This window comes from Halyomorpha halys, unplaced genomic scaffold (genome assembly GCF_000696795.3).
Source record: "Halyomorpha halys isolate HHAL.00 unplaced genomic scaffold, Hhal_1.1 Scaffold361.1, whole genome shotgun sequence".
NCBI lineage: Eukaryota > Metazoa > Arthropoda > Insecta > Hemiptera > Pentatomidae > Halyomorpha > Halyomorpha halys.
In genome coordinates, this window is record NW_027108072.1 from 135,058 (window position 1) to 158,782 (window position 23,725).

The window sequence follows — 23,725 nt, forward strand, 5'->3', positions numbered from 1 at the left end:
AGATTGAAAAAAGCATTATCTGTGTGTTGACTACAAGGTATCATAAAGGGCCAAATTGATAAGGGTATTATCTGTGGGTTGACTGGAAGATATCAAGTGTTTTGCATTTTGCTAAACTTGAATATTGTAATATATAGAATAAGGTATTTCATTTGTTTTTTAAAGTTGGTGTTCACTATATGATTAAAATTATCTTAGGTTTTCTAAAGTGGTCTCCTGGTGCCTACTGTTGATGTTATGAATATTTTTTATAAATTGTGAATTTTTACTGTTAATATGTTTATTTCACTTGCAGACCATGCTGGACAAATATGATCTTGTTTTGATTTTGTTTACCAATAGTTGACATATGGTTTCTACTAATGATTCACACAGTGTCCATTATATAAACAGCTGATTTTACAGCTGTTTTCGTACATTGACCTTTGCTTAGAAGAGCTGCAGAATCTCTTTTCAACATTAAAGAGATATGTAAATTATAGAAAAGATAAGTTTAAAAATAGGGGTCGTGCCCTTTATGGTGTAATCACTTAATGGTGTTAGGTAATAACTGACAATAGTAGGCAGTTTTTGCATCGCATATTAGTAAATTTACCCGTATCCACCATTTTGGATTGATTCGTTGAAACTAGTGGTGCAAAAAGTTTTAAACAAATATGGTGCTGATAATCAGTACCGCTACCATAATCTCCATAATGTAATTACTTTTGATGCTGTGAACCTTTGTTATATATCAGTATTATTGATTAATTAGTTGTCAACCTTGTTATGATTAAAACTTTATCATATTTCTTTTCAGGACTTTATTTTATACCCTTTATTATACTGAAAAATGTTTTGGGTTCTTCTGTCCATTATCAAGTTCTACAATAAAAATATTTATAATCATCATTTTTACAATTAACATACATTTACAAACAATGAAGTTTACATTTCATTTTAATAAAAAATGTGATATAATAAATAAAATAAATTTTTAAAACAAAATTAATTAGTAAGAGAATAAATTAAAATCAATACACAACATAGAGGAATAAAATTAAACAAATCCCCAAAATAATAATAATTCAGGACTCAGTGCACTGTAATTTGGATATGTAGATGGACAGAAAGAAAAAAGATCTATTTAAAAGGTAATTTATAAACTGGAAGAATGCTGATTGACCGTGTGTATCAATAAATGGAATGTGGTCTGGGTGCGGTCAATTAAAACTCAAATAGTAATATTTTGTATTATTTTAGTACACTTTAAAATAGTACACCAATTTACTGTTTGAGTTTTAATTGACCGCACCCGGACCAAATTCCATTTATTTTTAGTAATTTATACATATATTAAATAGCATTTAAATGTCAATAAGCACTTGAAATAAAAATGATTTTCAATTTAAATATTTTTTTTTAGGTAAAACATTTTTGAAAACAGCACTAATAAAAAAAAAAAAAAAAAGCTTAATAATAATAATAAACTAGGACTTATATTCAATTTGGAATATATAAAAATGATTTTCAACTTAAGATGATATATTTTCACAAGTTAATAATAAGGTAAAGGGAAAAAATAATAACAATTGCTAAGAAATTTAGTCTTAATCTCAAAAACATTTTGAATTTGTAAATGGTTATAAATTAGTGAAGTGAATGTATATATATATTTAAATATTGAATTTTTTCTATGTAAATATGTATAAAAAAAAAAATATTAAAATGCAATGTAAACTTGGTTGATTGTAAATATTTGTATTTGTAGAAGTTGAGAATGGGCCAGAAAATTGAGAAACATTGTTCAGATGATATTTAAAGAATAAATAAGTGGATAAGGGGTATAAAGTAAATTCTTGAAAAGAAATATAATAAAGTTTTAACAAATAAAACCCTTTAGAACGTATTTGTAGGATTATAACTAATTATTTGTATTTAAACTGTTATAATTATTTTAAAATAAAATCCTCATTCATTTTTGGTATGTTATTCTTTTTTATTGGATTGCAACCATCGTTTCCTCAATATAATTACATTAAATGCTGTTAACTTATGTTATACATCAATATTAATGATTTATTTAATTGTTAATCTTGTTATAATTATAATGAAAACCTCTAATTCATTTTTGATAGATTTTTCGATTATAACTTTGTGCATTTAATATTAACTTATTTTTATATATAGTGTAATCTCGGTACTTTGAATACTAGTAATCCGAAAACTGGCATCAAAGTTACTTTTAAAACTCGGCAGACAATAACATAGTTGTTTTCAAATAAATGTGCACATGTGTAAAGGATATTTTTAACTTCTCGATCTTTAGGCAAGCTATTCAATCACTATGAAAATCGAAAGTGGAAATTTTTACATAGTTTCGATATCAGGTAATCTAATTCCTATGAATGTGTTCAAAATATATTTAGTTGGAATTAGAAATACGTAATATCTATTGTATAAAAAACTATTTTAATTAATAGTATAAATATGTATAATAGAAATTTTGTTGAACTCATTTTTTTTTTAATCGTGTTCTAAATAAATCCATACAAAGAGTATTTTTTGTTTTTATTTATACTTTTTTCACTTAAAATGAACAATCTTATAGTTTAAACAAATTAAATCATCACTTTATCCTACTGAAGATGTAAAAGTAAACAATTTTACTTTTAAATTAGTAATTTTTTAAAACTACAAACTGTCCAATTTCCAATAAAATATGTAAAAAAAAAAAAAAAAAATAGTTATGTTCATTCATATTGTTGAATTTTTTACACCAATTTTCTTGATACTTTCTGTAATCCAAACACTCTCCTGAAACAATTAGTTTAGATTAAAGAAACTACATTTTATTGGACATTTTCTCTTGTTGATATTTCTACTTCTATAGGCTCACTTCATTTTATTTTATTTTTTGTTTCAGGCTACACGTCTGATCTTGGCGCTATGGTGAGCCATCTTAATGAAAAATATTCATCCAGTAAGCTAGTATGTATAGGCTACAGCATGGGTGGAAACACAGTGACCAAATATTTAGGAGAGGAAGATATGAAACGTCCTGGCAATATAATTGGTGGAATTTCAATTTGTCAAGGATATGATATTATAAAGTCAGTAGCTAATAATACACGTTCAGAATTAATAAAAGGTGTGATGAAATCTTTTTAAAAACATATTGCTACTATCATAAAACTGACACGATACACTTACAATTTTTACATTATATTTTAATTGTAGCGATTCTTCAGTAAATGATTTTTTCTATTTTCTGGCATAGTAGTTGTAGTGGCATAGAGGATAGATGAGGGTTTCTACTAATGGGTATTTGTGAGGAATGTCAGCATTAGTTCTGAATGTTATCTTTGTTCCTCTCGATAATTCTGTTCTTCATTTTTAAGAGTTATATTTATTATAACTTTTCATGTGCACCCTCGCCAATTAATATCACATAATATTATTATTATTGGAGTGACAGACCCTGGAGGTCCAAGGCCTCGTGCGACGTACTTAGGATTTACATCACACGTTTCATGATGTGGTTTTCATAGGGTGGTTTCGTCACTCCCACGCCACAAAAGGGGTTTGGAAAAATAATAACAGATTAATTTTTTACTTGCCATATTTATGCATCTACAATAAATTGTTTAATGTAGTTTGTAAAAACAAAAAACAAATAGAACTCTCCATCTTGTAGTCAGTTGTCAACTTGATAGATACCTCACTAATATTTATACTATATAAATTAAAATTTAATTATATTTCTAAAAAGATGAAAAAATAATATTTCTTATTATTAAGGGAGTGGGTGGCTCAGTAGTAAGGCACTGGGCAACTAACTCTAAGGACGACCCGGGTTAAAATCCGGCTATGGCAGATAATTATTTTCTGTTTCACTGTAGCTGTGAGTCAATTCTTTGGATTTGGGAGCCCTCCGGGGTCCACCCAGCCTCATGAAGTGGGTTCCCTAATTGGGTCTGGCGATCGAGCGTAATTCTGACCAAATCATCTCCTTGCACAACCATTAGTCTAGTAACAGCACTTCCTTACAAAGTACTGCACCCCTGACCCTTTATGGGTTGTAGCGGTACAGATTTAATTTTAATATTTATTGATTTTACACTTATTCGAAAGCCTTCAAAGATATAAGATTATTGAAGAAATAATGTTTTCTGCTTCTGTAATTTATTTGTAGATTCTGTTATTCTTATTTTTATGCTATAATATACTTATTTTTTCCGTTATCCTGAATGTTATAGTTCGTGGAATTAATTCTTCTGTATTGAAAGGGGTAATGTTTTAGTACAATCCTTATCCAGCTTGACCCATCCCCACAGTTCTTGCTTGCATTAATAGTACAATTTTCAACCTCAATTGGTTTAAAAAAAAAAGTCTTGAAAAGTCAGAATCCTAATCACTAAAATTGGTGGGTACTATGTAGATTTTGCAGTCTTCCCAAAGCACCACTTGCTTTGTTTATTAATCTTTAATGCCCAGTTTCTTAATAATTACTGTTTAGTTCTTATCTGTAGTTATTTGTTTGCTTTTTAATTTAGTTCTTCTATTCCAAATAATAATTTGCAAGGAATCAGGATCAAAATATAATTAAAAATAAAATAAACAATATTTATAATTCTTTCTTGAGACCGTTTTTTATTGTTGAAATAAAATAATTTGTATCCAAGTTAAGTCTCAAAACACTCTTTATTATTTCTTTAAAAGTCCAGTGTTTCGGCCGATTCAGCTAACCTCAAGGACAATCTTAACATAAATTTACACCTCACATTCAATAATTTAAGAACTTTTTGCATGCTATTCTGCCCAGGTCATTAATTTCAGTCAAATTACAGATTAACTTAACACTATTATCACTTCCTAACACACTTTATAAGTGTTAAGTTATCTATAATTAAAAGTTTTAAAATTTAATGGAAAAGTGATAACATAGGGTGATTTGACTGGAATTAATGACCTGGGCAGAATAGCCTGCAAAAAGTTTTTAAATTATTGAATGTGAAGTGTAAATTTATACTTGAGGATGGCCACATTGGCTAAAACGTTGGACTGGTAAAGGAATAATAAAGAGAATTTTGAGTCTTAACTTGGATACAAATTATTCTATTCAAACAAATTTTGTTTCTGTTTGTTATAAACTTAGCCAAAAACATCGACTAGTTTTATTTATTTTGAGAGAAAAATTACTCTGTTGATCTTGGGGACTAGAGCATCTAGATTAGGCTACATACCACTCTAATAGAACTGGAGCATCATTTTATATACCATTTTATAATAATACTTATGCCAAAGAGGCTGTATGCAAATGTCAATTTGTTATGGATGAGTTCTCTTGTCATTTTTTTTTTATTGTCAATTAAAGGTGCTGCTATTTGCTTAGATGCTTGTTTTGAATATCAGCATAGTTAATAGCTAGTAGTTTTAACTTAAATTTGCTGTTTATGAAAATCGAGTGAGCTTAGATTTAAAAAGCTTTTTGTGGGCAGTAGAAATTATGATATAATAATAGACTGACTGAAATAACGAGTTAATGATCCAGGATATAAGGGAGCTGGTACGATTAGAATCCATTCCCGCAATACCCATTCAAGGTTAAAGGCAAGAAGTTGTTACAACAACTTACAAGACTTGTTACTTGTCTTCTCTTTAATCTCGCATTTTAGAAGATAATAAGGGGTGCAGGTTGTTAGTTTTGCTGGCAATTTGGTTGTTGTACTAAGGTCATTATTCACGTCCTGCTTTGAGTTTTGGCTAGTTTCAGAACAGTAATTTCTTTATAATTCACTTCCTCTTCCTATGTTTCAATTAGTGAAATTAAAATAAAAAATAACTAAAGTTGAACGGGTTTCAACAGGAACATTTTCCAATTTTAGCTACTCTACCAATTTTTATCGATTTAACTTAAGTCTCCTCTTCCCATTTTAAATAAATGTTTAAAAGGTGATAGAGGACCGTAGCCAAATCATTGTTTTATTGGGACAGGCCAACCGGGAAGGATTGCCTTCTGCTATTTTTGGTGTTGTGATCTCCTCTTGAGGGGGGTCACAGTAGCAGTGTGGTAACGCGCCAGTCTACCAACCCGAAGGTTACAAGATGGAGTCCTCGGCCCTACCCAGGATTTTTTCAAGCATATAAATATGCAATACTCACTCGCAACCTCTCCCGGGCATTTGTGAGGCCCGTAAGCCAATGGGTGGCACTCACAAAAATAGGCGTGGGTCTGACCAACCCACCCTATGAAAATCTCGTCATGAGACACGTGATGTATTTCTTACATACATCGTGCGAGGCCTTGGACCTCTATGGTCTATCGCGCTAATAATAATAATAATCTCCTCTTGAGAGATTGTGACATCTATAGGAATTTTAATTAACTGAGCTAAGTCCAAATACATGTATTACAAGCCTCAGATAGTGTTACCCTACATGCTTCAGCTGGACATAAGTTCCCTCAGATCCATTGCGATTTCAGAAAATGATATGGCTGCTGCCAACAGATGCTATTTTGGTCTTCTCAAAACCTTTTGCAGTAGGTTCATCAGTAGGCAAACCAAGTTGATTCTTTATATTACCTGTATATATAGTTTACAGTATACATAGTGTATAATAGCTGTACAGACCTGAATCATTTCCTGGCATGATGAACTTTAAACAGATAATTCTAAGTTGGATTTTTGATACAATCAGGGTTGTAATTGGGTTGATAATAAGGAAGAACAAGGAACTATTTAGGGCATTAATTGGCAAATCAGACATAATTTGTGAAGTTTCGTAGTTTCAGACATGTGGCCAGTTGCATTAAAAACTAAGGGATATACAACAAATGGCAGAAAACAACTAATATATAAAAGTCAATATTTGTTTGTACTTTATCCATTGTCATACCTTTCATCGATTGTGATGGGGCATTTTGCTAAATGTTCACGATTTTCCCATGAAGTTTATAGACACTCAATTTTTTTCAAGAAAAAATATTACTGATTCTATTAAATGATTTTTTATTCATTAAATTAAATTAAATTTAAAAAAGAGGAGAATATCAGCAAAGTAGGTCAACAAAATTTATTTTTTTAGGAAAAAGCAAATCATATTCGTTTTTAGCATCTTGTGAAACCCTCAAATATTAGGAAATTTTCACCTTGTTTTATTTGGCAGTTTTTTTTATTTCAATGACATATAACCGTTCATGAACCTCCTCTACATCTTATCTAATTCCTGCGTTAATACAACTGTTGTTGTAAAAAGCTGAATGTCTCCTCTTAAAACCTATATTAGCTTACAATTTAGATTTAATGCCCTTATGAGGGTGAAATATTAGTTTAAAATAAAGAAAAACTTTTCAACAAATAAAATTATTTTATATCTCTGGTTCTAATTTGTCTAAAAATCCAGTTTGTGCCCTTTTGTGTAGATTGGTTGAGTCATGTTAAAGTTAATGCTATTTTTTTTTATTCTTCAAAAGAAATCAAAGGCCTGTGTTAGGCGAAAACTTTGGACCAACAAATTTTATTTTCCCCATTTTTTTTTTTTTTTTCGAAAATTCGTATCTTAGTGTTTCTTGAGGTGCTAAAAACTAATATCAACTTTGTTTCACTCCTAAAAAATCTTTAACCCACATTATGATAGGTCAGTCGGTCTGAATTATTTCGATACAGTACTAATATTGAAGCGCCATGAGGGTTATTATATAAAAACTATTCATATTTTAGGTAGTATGTATATGATATCGTATGTATAGATAATCAATTTGTCTAAAAGAATAAGAAAAATCAACCACATTAAAGTTAGCTGTAACCATTAATGTTACTATAGTAACCATCTTATCACTTCATCTATATATTGATATCAAAGTTACATTAGTGTTCCATTAATGTATATACATCCTCAAATATAGCAATACCAAAGTACTGCCAGGTCTGCTAGTAATTAAATAAAATAGCAACACAGATTTTTTGATTTTTAACTAGTATTTTTCGATGTCATCAACCCCCCCCCCCTCCCCTGAATAGAAAATAACCTAATTGAAGTTAATAAAGTCTGTGTAGTGAACTTACTTCTACGGGTATGAAGTTCTCATGACAATGATTATAGACACCTTTGTATGCAAGCACATATAATTTATGAGGTTATAAATTTTTTGTTATATTATGAATATTCTGTTCTCATTCTTTTATATTTATAATACTTTTTTTGGCATCACTATTATCGTTTTATATAATTTTGTTTTAGAGGAACAAAACTACTTCTGCAGTGGCAGAATTTCCGAAGGTTGTATCTCTATGTTATCACTGAAGCCATGAAAGCTATAATTCTCCGAAATAGAAATATGCTTTTGTCAGAAGAAGTCAAGAAAAAATATAATCTCATCGAAAAAGAAGTTGTAGCTGCTGCAACTTTGCCTGAACTTGATGACTCTTATACGAGGTATTTGAAGAAATATTTATCAATATCAGAGACTTATACATACAGCCACTCCCCGTTATACTTTTTTTAAAAAGTTTTGTCACAGATTAGTCTAGAATATATTGTTCAAAAAGTTTAAAAATGAATTCTATATTTTCAAAACTTAATACGTTGCAAAACATTCTCAAATATGTAGACAACTAATGAATAATTGTTTAAACACAAAAGAATTGACTTCTCCATGTTATGGAAAGGGACAGATTATTATTATACACATTAGCCAAAGAGGATTCAACTTAGAGAAAAACTTTATTCAAAAATAACAAAGTTGTGCTGCCGAACTTAATTTTTTATTTTAAAACCTTCAACATTTTGGACCTCAGGGCATTTTCAAGGAGACAACCTCAATCATTGAATTGTCATAATTCATTTAAAATGTTTTTCTTTTGCCGGCAGGGTACCTTTAAACTATTTTTACTTAATAGATTTTTAACTAATTTAATATATTATTTAATTGGTTGCTTGAGAGTGGTTGTTTATATTAAAAATAACACCAGCTTCAATGATCCAATTTATTCTCAACTCTTTATTTTGAAACCTCCAACCTTTCAACTCTTGGGCTATTTTCAAGGAGACAATCTTTTGCCTTTGCAATTTTTTTGTGAACCATAATTTTCCATAAATTATCTTGAGAATAACTCTCTTCGAACTCCAAACTATATTCTCCCTAGAAGTTGCCATTTTCTCATTTAAAGTATTTTCAATTATTAAAAAAAACAATGAAAGTTGATGTTTTTTTAGTCGAGTTTGCTAGTGCTTCATGTTATTTCTATTTTAATGGAAGAATTAACCGTTAAATTTTTATTTTATTTTAATTCAACAATTGGGACCATTCGCCACTTATCCAGTTCATTGTTCTTCTAAAATAAAATAATGCACAATCAAAAGTTTTCATTGAATTTCAAATAAGTAAGTTAGAATTAATTACAAGTTGTTTAAAAATAATTTAATATTTATATAGGAAGTTTAACTATTATATTTCAATTTATAAATTTTAAAAGTTTTTGAGAACAGGCAATACTAATTATTTTAATTTTCTATTTACATTAAACAAATTTCCATTATAATATAATTTAAAGTAAGAAAATAAAATAATAATAATTTGTATTACATTTTTGGCCTATTCTCAAAAACTTTTAAAGTCATGTAGTTAAACTAAACTAGCTTTGTAAATATTAAAGTATATTTAAATAACTTGTAATTAATTAATTTTGACTTATTTATTTGAAATTCGATGTAAAAATTTATTAAAATAAATTTGTGTACTGTGCATTATTATTTTTATTTTTATATGTATAGTTGTCCGTAAAAATTTATATATAAGAAGATGGTCAGGGTTGCGGTCAAAAGAGAAACAAAAATAGTTTACAACTATTTATTTTCTGACGTTTCGCCCCACTTAGCAGGGCTTCATCAGGGCTGTTCAAAGGTAAAGGTTGAGCAGCCCTGATGAAGCCCTGCTAAGTGGGGCGAAACGTGGGAAAATAAATAGTAGTAAACCAGTTTTGTTTCTTTTTTGACCGCAACCCTGACCATCTTCTTATATATATTTTTATTTTTGATGAACAATAAACTGGATATTGTGAAAATGTCCTGGAACGTTGTTTGAGTATTAAATTAAAGAAGTATAAAAGAGCTGATTATTTCAGAAAAAGAAAAACATTATATATATTTTTCTAAAAAAAATTTGAATAGCGGGCTAGATGGTAAAGTAAAAACAACAAGAAAATGAACCAACTTAAATCTACAAATCAAAGATATCAGACTATTTCTTTTACACCACCATACTAATAAGGAAGAGATTCAAATTTGTACAACTGTATGTGACAAGTCAATAAAGAATATTTTGCTTGTGGAACTTTTATGAGTTTCATTCTTATTATATTAATGTTTCTATAAAAAAAGTATACAATTTTTTTTTTTTCAGGAAAGTTTATAACTACCCAAGTCTTTCTTCACTTTACAAATGGAGTAGTAGTTGTAATTATATAAAAACTATTAATATTCCAATGATATATATCAATGCTTTGGATGACCCGCTTGTTCCTGAGGAATTATTGATACCAATGAGGGAATTTGCCAGTTAGTATTTTTTAATTAGTACTTGTTATTGTGTAGTATATGCAAACTGGTGAATGAATTAAGATAGGGTGATAAAACATTACTACTAATTTATTATTGTTATATAACGTTTCATCCTAGTAAACGATCCTCAGGTACTATCTGCAAGGATCCATAATTATTCTACTGAATACATAACATTAACAATAAAAATAATAAAAAATCTGGTGCAGTGATTTTTGTGCAACTTTTTCTTACTAGCCTACTTATGTCTCCAAGTTGTGTTAGTGGACTCATGTTTAAGTTATCGCTATTTTTATAGTTTTCAAAATAGAAAAAAGCCAGGAAAGACGAAAACTATGAACAAAAACTTTGTATTTTAAGGTTTCTCGAGGTCATTATAACAAGTATAAATTTTACATTTTAATGAATACAACAGTTTAACAAAAGATAACGAGCCATCATGCATAGGGCTAAGATCAGGCGATCTTGGCTTTTCCTGTTGTAATGTAATCTTTTCATGAGAACCCTTATTACTAAGTTGATTAAGTGTCTCTATATTGCACACAATTTCATTTTAATACATGACTTACTATAAGTCATGCCTTGATTAAATAAATATTATTTATAATTAATAATGTAAAATTTAATAAATATAATACAATACTCAATTGGATTGATATCAAGCCTACAGTTAACAATATCCACACTGTCAAAATTAAAATTATAAATATATCATTTTCTGATCTTTGTATATTTTCAAATATATTTTATAAATCTGTATGATTTATGAAGATATTTTATAAATCTGTATGATTTATGAAGATATTTTATAAATCTGTATGATTTATGAAGATATTTTATAAATCTGTATGAAATCTGCATACTTAGAAAAATGATTTATATTAATTTTATTGTATATATGAAGTTAAACCTTTCTCCTAATTTTTGTTTACCCAGTAAATACCTAGCACATTTAGTATATTGATAGGAGTTGTTAGGTCAGTTTTGCTTTCTATTCTAGTTTTATTTCTTATAAATTATTATATTTCTTAAGTGTGTCTATAGTTAGAGTCCTTGAAGCAATAAACTCATTAGATCTAAAAAAATTGATATCAGCAACATTTTTTTTCTTTGAATCGAACTTTGTGCACTCCCTTAGAAACAATAATGGTAAACAATTTCTACATCTTATTATGATATATACTTTTTTCTTAATTCATCTTGCCAACTGTCACATAACTCTGTCATACACTTACTTTGGCTGCAAAAGTAACCAGCGTGAAACCCAGACTCTTAACTCCCTTGTTCTTTTCATTGTTACTAACCTCATATCAATATTTGTCTAGTATTATGGGATTTTTTTTTAAGATATTTAGATTTAGATTTTTTAGATTAAAAACTTCAATGAATTTATACAGTTGCAAAAATTAATAATACCACAAAACCTCTGTGAACCCCCCAAAAAGTTATTAAATAATGTAAAAACTAAATCAAATTGAAGAAAAGTATTTATGAAACTGGATTCTGAACAAACTTTTATATCGATGACTTACACAGTAGTGCTAAGCATATTATCACTAACTTTAGGAAAAATACAATTAAAGGTTCACCTTATTTATTTAATTTTTTTTTAAACTTTTCAATTAATTTTTTAACTGAACAGATTAAGAATGAAATCTAAATCTGTTTAGTAAAAGTTGTATTTATCCTAAGAGTGAGAACCTTCCTAAAGTTAGTAAAAAATGTACTTAGCACTACTGTGAAGTAAGCCATTAATATTACAAAGCCAAATTTCAAGCAATAAGCTTGTAGCGAGAGGGAGCAAGTGGTTTAGTAAGAGCTCACTGAAGCTCTCAAATTTACATATTGCTTCATTTTGTAAAAAACACAACGCCATTTTTATATATTAATCATATCTGTACCTAACACTTAACAATGTCAATAGAATGATTAATAAACGAAACCAAAACAATGCACGAACCTATCTCAAGCAGAAATGTACCGACCATTTCTCGGTCACAGCCGCATGGACTAGGCCTATAAATAAGGGACTCTAAATCCCCAATTTGATCTTAGATCCACATCCTTACCTGGGTCTAGTCATGGCATGGCACAGGTGGCATACACACTGCTTGAGATAGAGAAGTTCATTGCCAATCTATACTCGCAAAAGTTGTTTCTATGTACACGCACCTAAGATGATGGCCAATCTCTTCTCCTTCTCTCCAGGAATCTTAGTCCGTCCACTTTATCTCGGTAACTAAGATTATAACCTGATCCTTAACGATCACACTGGTCCGTCCGCTTCATCTCGCCAACCTGTGTAGTTGATCCCGTCTCTCCCCAGCTCTAGTCCGTCCGCTTCATCTCGGCAACTAGAGCTGTACCTAGCCTTATCAGCTTACTGGTCTGTCCGACAACTAGTAAGCTGGCTCCTATCTGGACAGTTCTAGTCCGTCCGCTTCATCTCGGCAACTAGAACTGTTACTCTGCCTCAGAATCTCTCACCTAGACCTCCTCTACCTGCGTCAGTGTCCAGGGCTCATCCTCTGGCAAGGCCGTTCCTATCTCATTATTGAATACGCCTTGTTGTGGGCCTTCTCTAAAGTGTATATCAGGCTGGAGAACCGCCTAAGACTTAACCAACCCCGACAAGCTCAACAAGTTTTTTTTACTTCTTGTTTTGCATCTGTCTAACTCATGTAAATTCTTATTATTTGGTTAGTTATTAATTTAAAAAAAATATTTATATATGCTGTCTGTTCTAAGAGAAGTAATGTTGTTGATAATAGATTATTCAATATTTTGTGAATATTTAATTTATTAATTAATTATAGGACATTGATTGGTATTTTTTATTTATGGAATTGTGTATGGCATTAAAATGCCTTAAAACCAATTATTATTTATAATAGGTTTCAGCAATCTTTATTTAATTGTGGCGAACTGTGAAATGGCCAATAAAGAATTCCTAACCTTTCAACAGTGAATAGTGAGTTAGGTTGCAGAGCGAGAGTTGGCAATACCAGAATTTTTCAGGACATCTATGTCATGTTTACTATAGAGGACTACAGTGAGACTCCCTGTTTGTTTTTAAGAATGACTATAACTTGCTAAAAATGGAAAAAAAAAAATTCTATACATATCGACATGTTTGCTTTAGTTTCCCTTTTGCCCATCCATACTATGTTTTGGTTTTTTATCGAAACTGTTAACATTAGCTCTTTTTGGAATCCTTATTTTCTGTCGTTCATGCATGTATACTTCATATTTGTTTTCAAGAGTGACTATGACGATATACTAAAAATGAAAAAAAAAAAAAAATACTATAAACATTGGCATGTTTGCTTTAGTTTTCCTTTTTCTCATCCATACTATGGTTTTTTTTACCAAAACCGTTAACATCAGCTCTTTTTTTCCTGTTGTCCATACATGTATAATCCATATTTGTTTTCAAGAATGACTATGACTTGCTGAAAATGAAAAAAAAAAATACTGGAAGATTGACCATTGACATCAGCTCCTCTTTTTTGGATCCTTTTTTCTGATATTCATTCATGTATAATTATTGAATCATTTTATTATGTTTTATTGTATCCACCTCTCTTTTAATCAACAGGTAAAAACTGCAATATTAGATCCTTAGACAAAATTAACTTGGAGCTGCACTACTATTTTAAATTCTTTGTATTTAATTATAAGGAATGACATTTTCTCAGTTTATCTTTAACTTTTATTCTAATGGGATCTGATATTTTAAAAAATTTTAGTTTCATTTTACAACTTAAATTATTTTATACATTTTTTATTTGTATTGTTAATACTGATTTTTTTTTTTTTTTTTTTTTTTTTTTTTTTAGGCCAGCGAGAAAATGTAGCATACATTGAAGTGAGTCATGGAGGACATTTAGGTTTTTATGAAGGCGGCACTGTCTATCCAAATCCAATTTCATGGCTAGACAAATTACTGCTAGATATTGTAACATCTATCGATACTCACAATCAGAAACCTACAAACTGTAGTGATTGCATTTAAATTTTATGTAACTGAACATCAGTTCGAAAGACATTAACTTGTGATTTTGCTCACATTCCTTAAGGATTAAATAGTTGTTTTATATATTTTGAAATTTTACTGCCTGTTATAAATTATCTCACATTGGACCAAGTATTTTTCTAATGTTTGTATGTACTTAAAATTTATCTTTCAACTTGTAATAAAAAAAGGTAAAGTGTCTTAATGTCACTTGTTGATTTTTTTATTAATTTTATTTATTTATATTAAGATTAAAATAAATTAACAATTGTTGGACAAAACTTTTTCTATTTTTTTTTTTTTTTTAAATCCCTTCAATATATCCTTTAATAATTTTAGTAGTACCATATTTAACATGATTTAAATACTGAAGTCTCATTCACATAGATGATTTTTATAAAACATTTTTCTTGTTTCGCAATTACATTGTAGTTTTTATTTTGGAAGATTATTAGTTGATCGTATGTAATTGGTTTTAGGAAGATGATCCAGGTAGCATTCGAGAAAGATAAAAAAATAGCATAAAAACTGTTAAATAGTAACCAATATTTCATCTCACTTTAGACTTCACATATATTTCTTCCAGGTTTCAGCCATCCAAAGTGGGATAAAAAGTTGGTAACTAATAGTTTTCCAGAAATGTTTGTGCCTTTCTTGACCACCACCCAGACCTTCTTCCTACAATACAAATTTTTATAAATATTAATGATTGATCATATTTTTCAAAATTTGAAGGAGATGGTCGGGAGCGTGGACAAAAAATAGTTAACAACTATATTATTTGCCAACTTTCGCCCCACTCTGTAGGGCTCCATCACAGCTAAAAAAGATTTATAGATATTTTGACAATGTAAAATAAAAAGTAAACTAAGGTATGGTTAAAAATTAGGTAAAAGAAAATTATATAAAATTGAACAAAAGGAAATAAAAATAAGATGTACAATAATAACTATAAATAATAATAAAATAACATAACCTATTGGATTTAATTTAATTGGATTGTATATCTTGTTTTTATTTCTTTTTGTTCAATTTTATATAATTTTCTTTTACCTAATTTTTAACCATACCTTAGTTTACTTTTTATTTTACATTGTCAAGATATCTATATATCTTTTTTAGCTATGATGAAGCCCTACTACAAAGTGGGTCAAAACATATGCAAATAAATAGTTATTAACTATTCCTTTTTTGACCGTAATCCCCCTCCTTCCCGAACCTTTATACCATCTTCACAATTTAAATTTTAATATGTAACATAAACATAAAATTTAATATTTTCAAAAATACATTATTTTTGTTCAGTGGATATGTTTATAGAAAACAGGGAGAAATGCAAGGCTCTTCAGTTTTCGATACAACCAGCCATTTAGGTAGGAAGAATTTTGGAAGATTTCAATGTTACTGCACATGTTAAATACTGGCTATGGCAAGGGTATGAAAGAAAAGGCCGCCAATACAACTTGCAAAAACTATGATTCTAATAATTAATAATTTTAATTTAACAGTTTTCTCCCTCCAATATATATTGGACTTGAATTTTATAATTAATCAATTTTTTTTATTTTGGGAAATGAGTTTTCATGACTCAAAAACCACTGAAATACCATTGAGATATTTTGTCTCAAATAATATCTAATTAGTTCAATAAGCTACCTTTTTTTTTTTTTTTACATGGGCGACAACACAATAGCCCCATTATTACAGAAATTAATGTTTTGAATTAGTTAATCAAGGATCACCTAAATCACCGTATATGTTTTTAAAAATAAAATAAAATTAGAAGATTAGGCCATATATAACTAATTGAAGGAAGATGTTCCAGTCAAAAAAAGGTTACTTGAAGAATCAGAAAGAAAGAGGAAAAGACTGAAGGAAATTAAGGTTCTTGTGGAAAAGAGAAATTTTAGAAAGAAAGAAAACAAAGGCACACAGAGGTAATGGGAAAAAGGAAGGATGGAAAAACAAGAGAAAAGCCAAAAGTAATGATATTCGCGAGGTCTCTAAGGCCGTTCTGTAAAAAAAAAATAATGAGATAAAAGTGTAAACATGGAACATACAAAAAAAAAATTAACAAAGAGATCATACAATGAAGATGATTTATACTATAGACAGAATGTGATATAATGTATAAAAGAGGTACTAAGTATAAAATATAAATAAAAGTAATAATAAGAGATGAAAAACAATAATGAAAGTGAATAAAACTGGGAGGGAGAGAATAATAAAAGAAAAAAAGGGGAGGAGACAGTATATGTTAAGGAAATGGGTAAAATATGTAGAAGATAATAAAGAAATTAGGTAGGAATAGTCACAATAAGTAGAAGAAAGTTAATTGTTAATAGTTAATTTAATGGATATTGTTGATAAAGATTGTATTTCCTTTGCCTACAGATACATCTTAAACCTAACTAAACACAATCTTCTACAATATACTACATTTTATAAATATTATATAATTCATCTTCATTATATCTCTTAGATAATTCTATTTTCTTTTATATGTCTCATGTTTATTTATTACTTTAGCTTTATTATTTAATTTTATATGATTCTTTTAATCTCCTTAGATATTTAAATTATGTACGAATCTTATATGTATAATATATTTTGCTCATTGTTTAAATTCCACCTTGTGACTAATGGAAAAAAAATATATATTCAGGTGAGGAACACACCTATTTCTCTCCTTTGCAAGGCATAAAAAAAAAATTAGCTCGAAAACTGTTTTCTATAACATATAGGTAGGTACTTTTATCATTTTGACGTTAATTGAAAAACAAAATGTATTTCAAAATTGGAGTTAATTTACAAATAATTATTTAGATTGAAATGTTCATCACAGTATATGCTTAAAGTATATTGCAAATAGTCTGTATAGGACCATGAAATAGGCCACAATCAACAAAATCAAAGCATTAATTTTTTTTTAATTTACTAGGAGAAAGAGGGTAGAATAATTGATGATCCTGTAGTTAGGTTTATAAAATTCACCAGGTACACAGGCGTGCCCTCAGGAAATTCCTGAAAGCTAACTCAATATAACACTTTGTTTTTTTATCACTTAGGTACAGGAAGTTTTCTTCATATATTACTTTCAGGTGACAAATTCAAAAAGGCACTCAAATTTTTGATGGGTGGAAACATTTGAAAACAATTATCGAAATGTGAAATTAGAATTTAACTGTAATTACTTAAATCTTTTAAAACTTAAGGTTAATAAATAGAACAATTTACTTTTTTAAAGATCATCAATTCAAAATATCAATAAAACAATATAATTTACTTTCATTATCAAGAATAAATTCATTACTTTAATAACACCGATCACACTTAATCTTAACTGGAAAAAACTCCTTATGTTATCATTCCTTATATCAACTATTTCCCTAGTTGATAGGTAAACATTGAATTTGATTGAGCCTGACATGATAATATATATACATTTATTATTATATCTTAAAAAAAAAAAATAAAGAAAGAAAAAGCAACTTTACATAAAACTTATAGAAAAAACTAGTTCAGTATTTACAACAGTCTTTGTTATTATTAATTTATATGTACACATTTACAAAAATGATATATTGTTTTTAAATAAATCTTAATTTTATAACCATTCTGTATTCAATATTTAAAATATTTCTCTTCGCTCAATTAGGAATTCTTCACTCATTTCCCCCTCTTTACTCCAACAAAAATTTTTATTTATAACAAATCCAAAATACATAAACATATTATAAACACAAAAACAAAAGGAATTTAAGTCATAAATAGTTAAAGCAATAATATTTTTTTAATTTAGGACTGTAAAAGGAACTAGAACTAATTTTTATAAAAAAAACTACATCAAGACACCAAAATTAAGTACTATCTTTAAAAGATAATACTAGAAAATAGCAACAATCAAAAGAAAGGCCAATAATGAGACACTTGCCGATGAATACAAATCCATTTAATTTATCAACAATCCATATATGCCACTTATTATTATAAAAAAAAATTCAAAATCCAATTCAACTTAATCAGTTGTTTTTACTGTCCGCTATGGAATTTTTCCCCTTTATATATAAACTAATTAAAATCATTAGATGGGACCCTAAGAGAACCATACTGGAAATATCTGTAGAAGGATAAATATTCCAACAAAGTTCAATCACACCTAATAAAGTTAAACGACTAATAGCACTGAAATTACAACACCAAAGCAAGTACGGAATACTATGGTAATACCAAACATAGAATTGGTAATGTAAAGAACGACTACATATGATTCCAATAAAATTAACAACAAAAAAGGGAAATAAAAATAATTGCACCATAGAATCCATGTTAACATGAGCAGATTTTTTTTTCAACTGATTTTTTACTCCAGATTGAATATTCTTAAGCCTGGCATAAGTATTAAAGTATTTATTTATAATTTTTAAGAATAAACAAATCAATGAAATATGTACCACGAGGAGAAACAAATGAAACCAACGATTAAGGAATATATATTCAGGAAGAAATCTCCAATTTACAGTCCACTGATAAAGAAAAACCCTACCTAAATCAAACGAACCTTTTATATATGAATATGGGTTGTTTAAAAGAAACGGTAAGCCTATAATAACTTGTATAAAAGCACAAATTAGAAGTTGAAAAATGGTTTTCTTTAATCCTAAAATATTCAGGTAGGCTAAAAGTAAAGCGGGTGAATAGAGAAGTATGTTCATTTTAACTGATACAGCTAAACTAAAAATAATCGAGCCCAAAGACCACTTGTCGTCAAGCATAAGATTCAAAGATGTATAAAACAGTATGACTGCTATTGGGTCATTAAATAATCTTAAAACGAACAATGAATGGATTCTGTATGTTGTAAAACAAATGATGATCAGACAGTAGGCAGGTACTTTCTTGCTTTTCCTGTAGATTCGAAACACAAGTTGCAAAAGTACCAAATAAAAAACAAGATACAAATATTGGGCTAACCTTATGTCACTTCCTCTATCAGTTAAAAAGTACAATAAGGAAAACAAATACACAAATCCACCTGGGTATACTAAAGGTCCAGTGTCTCCTTTAAGCTCTCCATAATCCAATGTACCATTTAAAAAACCTTCCACTTCTTGCATGTACGCCTTCCAGTCGATTTCGGTATATTTCACATTGTTTATAATGAGCACTCCTAAAATAACTTCACATATCAAAAGAAATACCGATATTACATCCAGATGCTTATTTGTCAATATCACTTGTTTCAGTTTATCCGTGTTCAAATATTTCAGAACAACAGTTTTAATGTGTTTTAGTCCATTTGGTTTCTGATTCTTCACGGGTTTTTTACCCATTTTTAAGTCCTGCATTTAGACAGAGAATTTTAAAAATAAACACCGGGCCATCATTTAGGATAGCTTTGATAAGGCGACAGCCCACCTAATAATTACAAAAATACAAATATTTTAATAAATATAAAAAAACTGATTTATCGGATATATTTATAAACAATAATTTAAAATAATACTTTTAAAACTTTTATAATTGATTTATGAAATCTTAAGAACTTTATTTTTTAGTTAGTTTCTTTATGTAGAACAACACTGTCAATGTTAATTGTGGGTGAAGGAAGGACAAATGGCTGACCACTGAAGTTTTCTTTATATATTTACGATATATGTTTATTAGGACATCGCAACATCGGTTCAATCGATCAGGAGATGACTATTTAGGAATGACTTTATATCAAGTAAATATAATATCTTTATCCTTATTTATTGAACGTAGTCTGTGAACTTTCTGTTTTCCTTGTACAAATACATCCCCTGAATCAATGAATGACAAGTGGACGAATGTTTCTGTGAACATTTATCATTACTTTTACACTTATTAAAAGTTTTTATGATATTTAAAGCCAAATTTATTTAATTTTGACTATTTTAACTATGTTTTCAGATTTGCCAGAAATGGGTCACATGAGTGAAGATAGGTATCATCTTTGTGGAGTACTCAACAATTTAACCTGAGAATGTGAAAAGAAGTGAATTACATACTGGCCTTGGATGCAGGCCAAATCAAGAATTGGCATTTACTAATCGCCCTCATTAAAGAAACAGTATTCAGTGTTTGATTAGTGTCATTTCATTGTGTATACATAACTTAGGACAAATGAATTTAATTGGGTGTCGAAGTATTAATAACCTTAACCTGCATAAAAATGCAAGGTTCTAAAAGTTATGACAATTGGTACTTTTTGCAAAAAATGTCTGTGTACTATATCATGTTATTTATTGTGTTAATGTTGTTTAGTTTTGTGAATTCTGAAGATAGTTTTATTAGTGTTATGGTCTCTGATAAAAGGATTTTATCAGACAGTGAGGCAAGTGAACTTTTTAATAAGACCTTAGCATCTAAAGATCGTAATAAGTTTTTGCGAGGAGCCAGAACACCCACACCACCTACTCGTGCAATGCCATCTTATTCTCCCCCTAGTAGAGGACTTATAACACCCGCCTTACCTCCGGAATTTTTATATCCGTTTTTAGATAAGCCTACATTACGAGGTAGCAATTCTGATTCAGTAAATGCAGGGAACAGAAGACTTATACCTCCACCTCCACCTCCTCCTTTTAAACATTCTCCAGAAGAATTAATACCTATTCGACCACCTGATTTGGGTAAACCTGACTCAAGGAAGAAGACTCTGAACACACCAAGTTTTAAAAAAGTGATTGATTCTTCATCATATTTTGAAACTTCAAGCACCACTAATTCAAACAGTCGTGTCAATGAAACATTTGATTTTAATCCTATCCTGCCATATCCTAGTGTATCACGAATTCTTTCAGTGGGAAATGGTCGTAAACATGACGTTCTTCAAGATATACTAGAAAGGACCAGAATTGAGCATGATAAAGAACCTAGGACCATTAAGCAAGAAATTATTAAAACTTTAATACCTCCTGTTAAACAGGAAGATATTAAAAGTCCTGTTGAACCTCCCAAAGAAGTTGTTATTGATGAGAATGAAAATAAACCGAAGGATCCAGTTCTTACCTTTACAGAACCACCAAAGGGTGAGGAAGAAGCTCAAAAACAAGAAGTTAATGTTGATGTAGTGGAGTCTGAAGCTGCACCCCAGCCTGAAAGATCTGAGCCTCGGACTAAACATATTTTAGGTATTGCTTGGGATATTCATGTATATTTGATAGCAACATTGTTTGCAATTCTTGCTCTTTGCTCTCTTATAAATATTTTCCGATTAGCCTATTTTAAACATTTATTAAGCCAGGGTTATTTTTTAACAGTACATGGTATATTGTTAATTATTGGTTGTATGAGAAGCTTCTTTTTGTTTTACGATGCCTACAATATTAGAAGAAGTTTACCTGAATCAGTTTCAAGCCTACTCTTGAATATGGTTTATCCTCTTTTAACTTCAGCTTTTGGAGTACTCTTTTTATTTCTTTTGACAGCCTCAGAAGTTAAAGCCATGAACAATAAATTACAAAGAGCTTCATTTCTTGCAGTATTCATTTTGCTACATCTTGCTGTGAGCTTTAGTGTTCATTTATATGCAAACGATACTCCTTACCCATTGCTGTTGCCATTAATATGCCAATGCGTTTTTATCATATTATGTGTTGGTTTGGGTTTTGCTTATTTGTATATGTACAAAAGTTTATCTCAGTCTTGTATACAAAAGGCTGGGCATATGTACAGTGGAGAATGTGAGAGGTGGAGCCTTTCACATGCAGTTAGGGTAACATTAGCCACTGCTATGTTGAGTTTATTAATGGCTGCTGTTCACCTTTATGGAATGTTAGGTGACTATGAAGCTTTAACGGAAGACAGGCCTCAAGTATGGTTGTGGTGGGGGTTTCATCTGTCTGTTAGGGTCATTGAAATCTCAATGTGTGCTCTTATGTCATGGGCAGGAATGCAAAAAGACTCCTCAACACTTCCTGAACAACCTGCAAGTGTTGAAGATATTTACCCAACTATATGCACTACTAATCAAGCATATACAATGCGCTCTGCGAAGCACTATGATGATACATTCCCATTAAATAGTTTGCATGTTCATGCTCATACTGCGGAGAGGCGTTCTATAAAAAAACATCCTTCGTTGGATCGTAGACTTCAACCATCACCGTCCATGTTGGTTGCGGAAAATGGTTTCGTCCGATTCCGCACAATAGCAGATGCTGAAATTTCAGATGACGCTTATACAGCTGCCAACAGTATTCACGAATTTGCGTGAGAGCCTATTCTTACCTTGTAGATGTTCCTGTAGTTGAATATAGTGGATATTACATTCCCGCTATTTTGTGATGTATGAAGCAGTTTATACTGCTATAATTTAGAAATCAAAGTTTAGTTTTTTTATGTATATTTTTTATTGATCTTGTTTTATTTCAAGATCGGAGTCTGATATTTTTAAAATAATAATCCCGTCGAAGTGATGTAATAATTATTTTATTCACTTTTGATGGGAGGTACTGATAGGCTATTTTTAATTAAAAAAGTCCGAATACTACTTATATCTAATAAATATTCTGTTATGTAATCATTTAACTACTACAATGTAGTAAGTGCTTTTAAATTTATTTATTTTTGTACTACTTATTATCTAATAATTTTACTGAATTTGGTTACATTTCTCTCTCGGTATAATTCGCATGAATCGTAAGTGGCTTCGTGTTTTGTAATTGTATATTAAATGTACAATTATATCACACAACTATGTAATATTTGTATTTAATTTATTACGTACACACACAATTATGTATCTGTGCGTAGATAAATATTTGTGTTTGTAAGTATATACACATAATGTTTTTGTTATAAATGTGTAGCCGTCATTTATGATAAGTAACCTGGGACATCATGGCCTGTATTTATTTTGTCCTAACATACATTGAAAATAGGTTTTAAATAATTCTTAATTTAAGAGATTTTTTTTTATATATTTTAAATTTTACTACGACTATTTAAATGTAAAATTGTTCCCATTTGGTTGTGGGATGTCCGCCCATTCATAATCTGTATAAATAACAGAGAAATCTATTTATTGTACTAGATAATAAGATAGTATTAGAGTTGCTTTGCATTTTATTCATGAATCAGATTATAGTAACTTAATGTTTATTTAAGCGTGTATAGATTTTAACATAGAAATCTCAGTAT

General features: G+C 29.4%; 3 protein-coding genes across 3 annotated transcripts in view; 2 read left to right on the plus strand and 1 right to left on the minus strand.

The window, feature by feature from the left end:
* Hydr2 (abhydrolase domain-containing protein 2) overlaps nt 1–14,743 on the plus strand; it is an 18,940-nt gene extending 4,197 nt beyond the window's left edge. Inside the window, exons 5-8 of the mRNA XM_014422167.3 lie at nt 2,906–3,092; nt 8,224–8,418; nt 10,385–10,539; nt 14,382–14,743. Of these exons, the coding sequence (XP_014277653.1) occupies nt 2,906–3,092; nt 8,224–8,418; nt 10,385–10,539; nt 14,382–14,557 (713 nt within the window). The 3' untranslated portion in view covers nt 14,558–14,743. The remainder of the gene's footprint in view (nt 1–2,905; nt 3,093–8,223; nt 8,419–10,384; nt 10,540–14,381) is intronic.
* A 2,724-nt stretch (nt 14,744–17,467) lies between these two features.
* Alg3 (Alg3, alpha-1,3- mannosyltransferase) lies at nt 17,468–19,964 on the minus strand. The gene has a single exon (XM_014422193.3). The coding sequence runs from the start codon at nt 19,903–19,905 to the stop codon at nt 18,580–18,582; it is 1,326 nt and encodes a 441-aa protein (XP_014277679.1). The 5' UTR covers nt 19,906–19,964; the 3' UTR covers nt 17,468–18,579.
* A 182-nt stretch (nt 19,965–20,146) lies between these two features.
* On the plus strand, nt 20,147–23,086 carry LOC106681720 (uncharacterized). The gene is made up of 2 exons (XM_014422188.2): nt 20,147–20,285; nt 20,492–23,086. The coding sequence occupies exon 2, from the start codon at nt 20,754–20,756 to the stop codon at nt 22,797–22,799; it is 2,046 nt and encodes a 681-aa protein (XP_014277674.1). The 5' UTR covers nt 20,147–20,285; nt 20,492–20,753; the 3' UTR covers nt 22,800–23,086.
* Nucleotides 23,087–23,725: the final 639 nt, after the last annotated feature.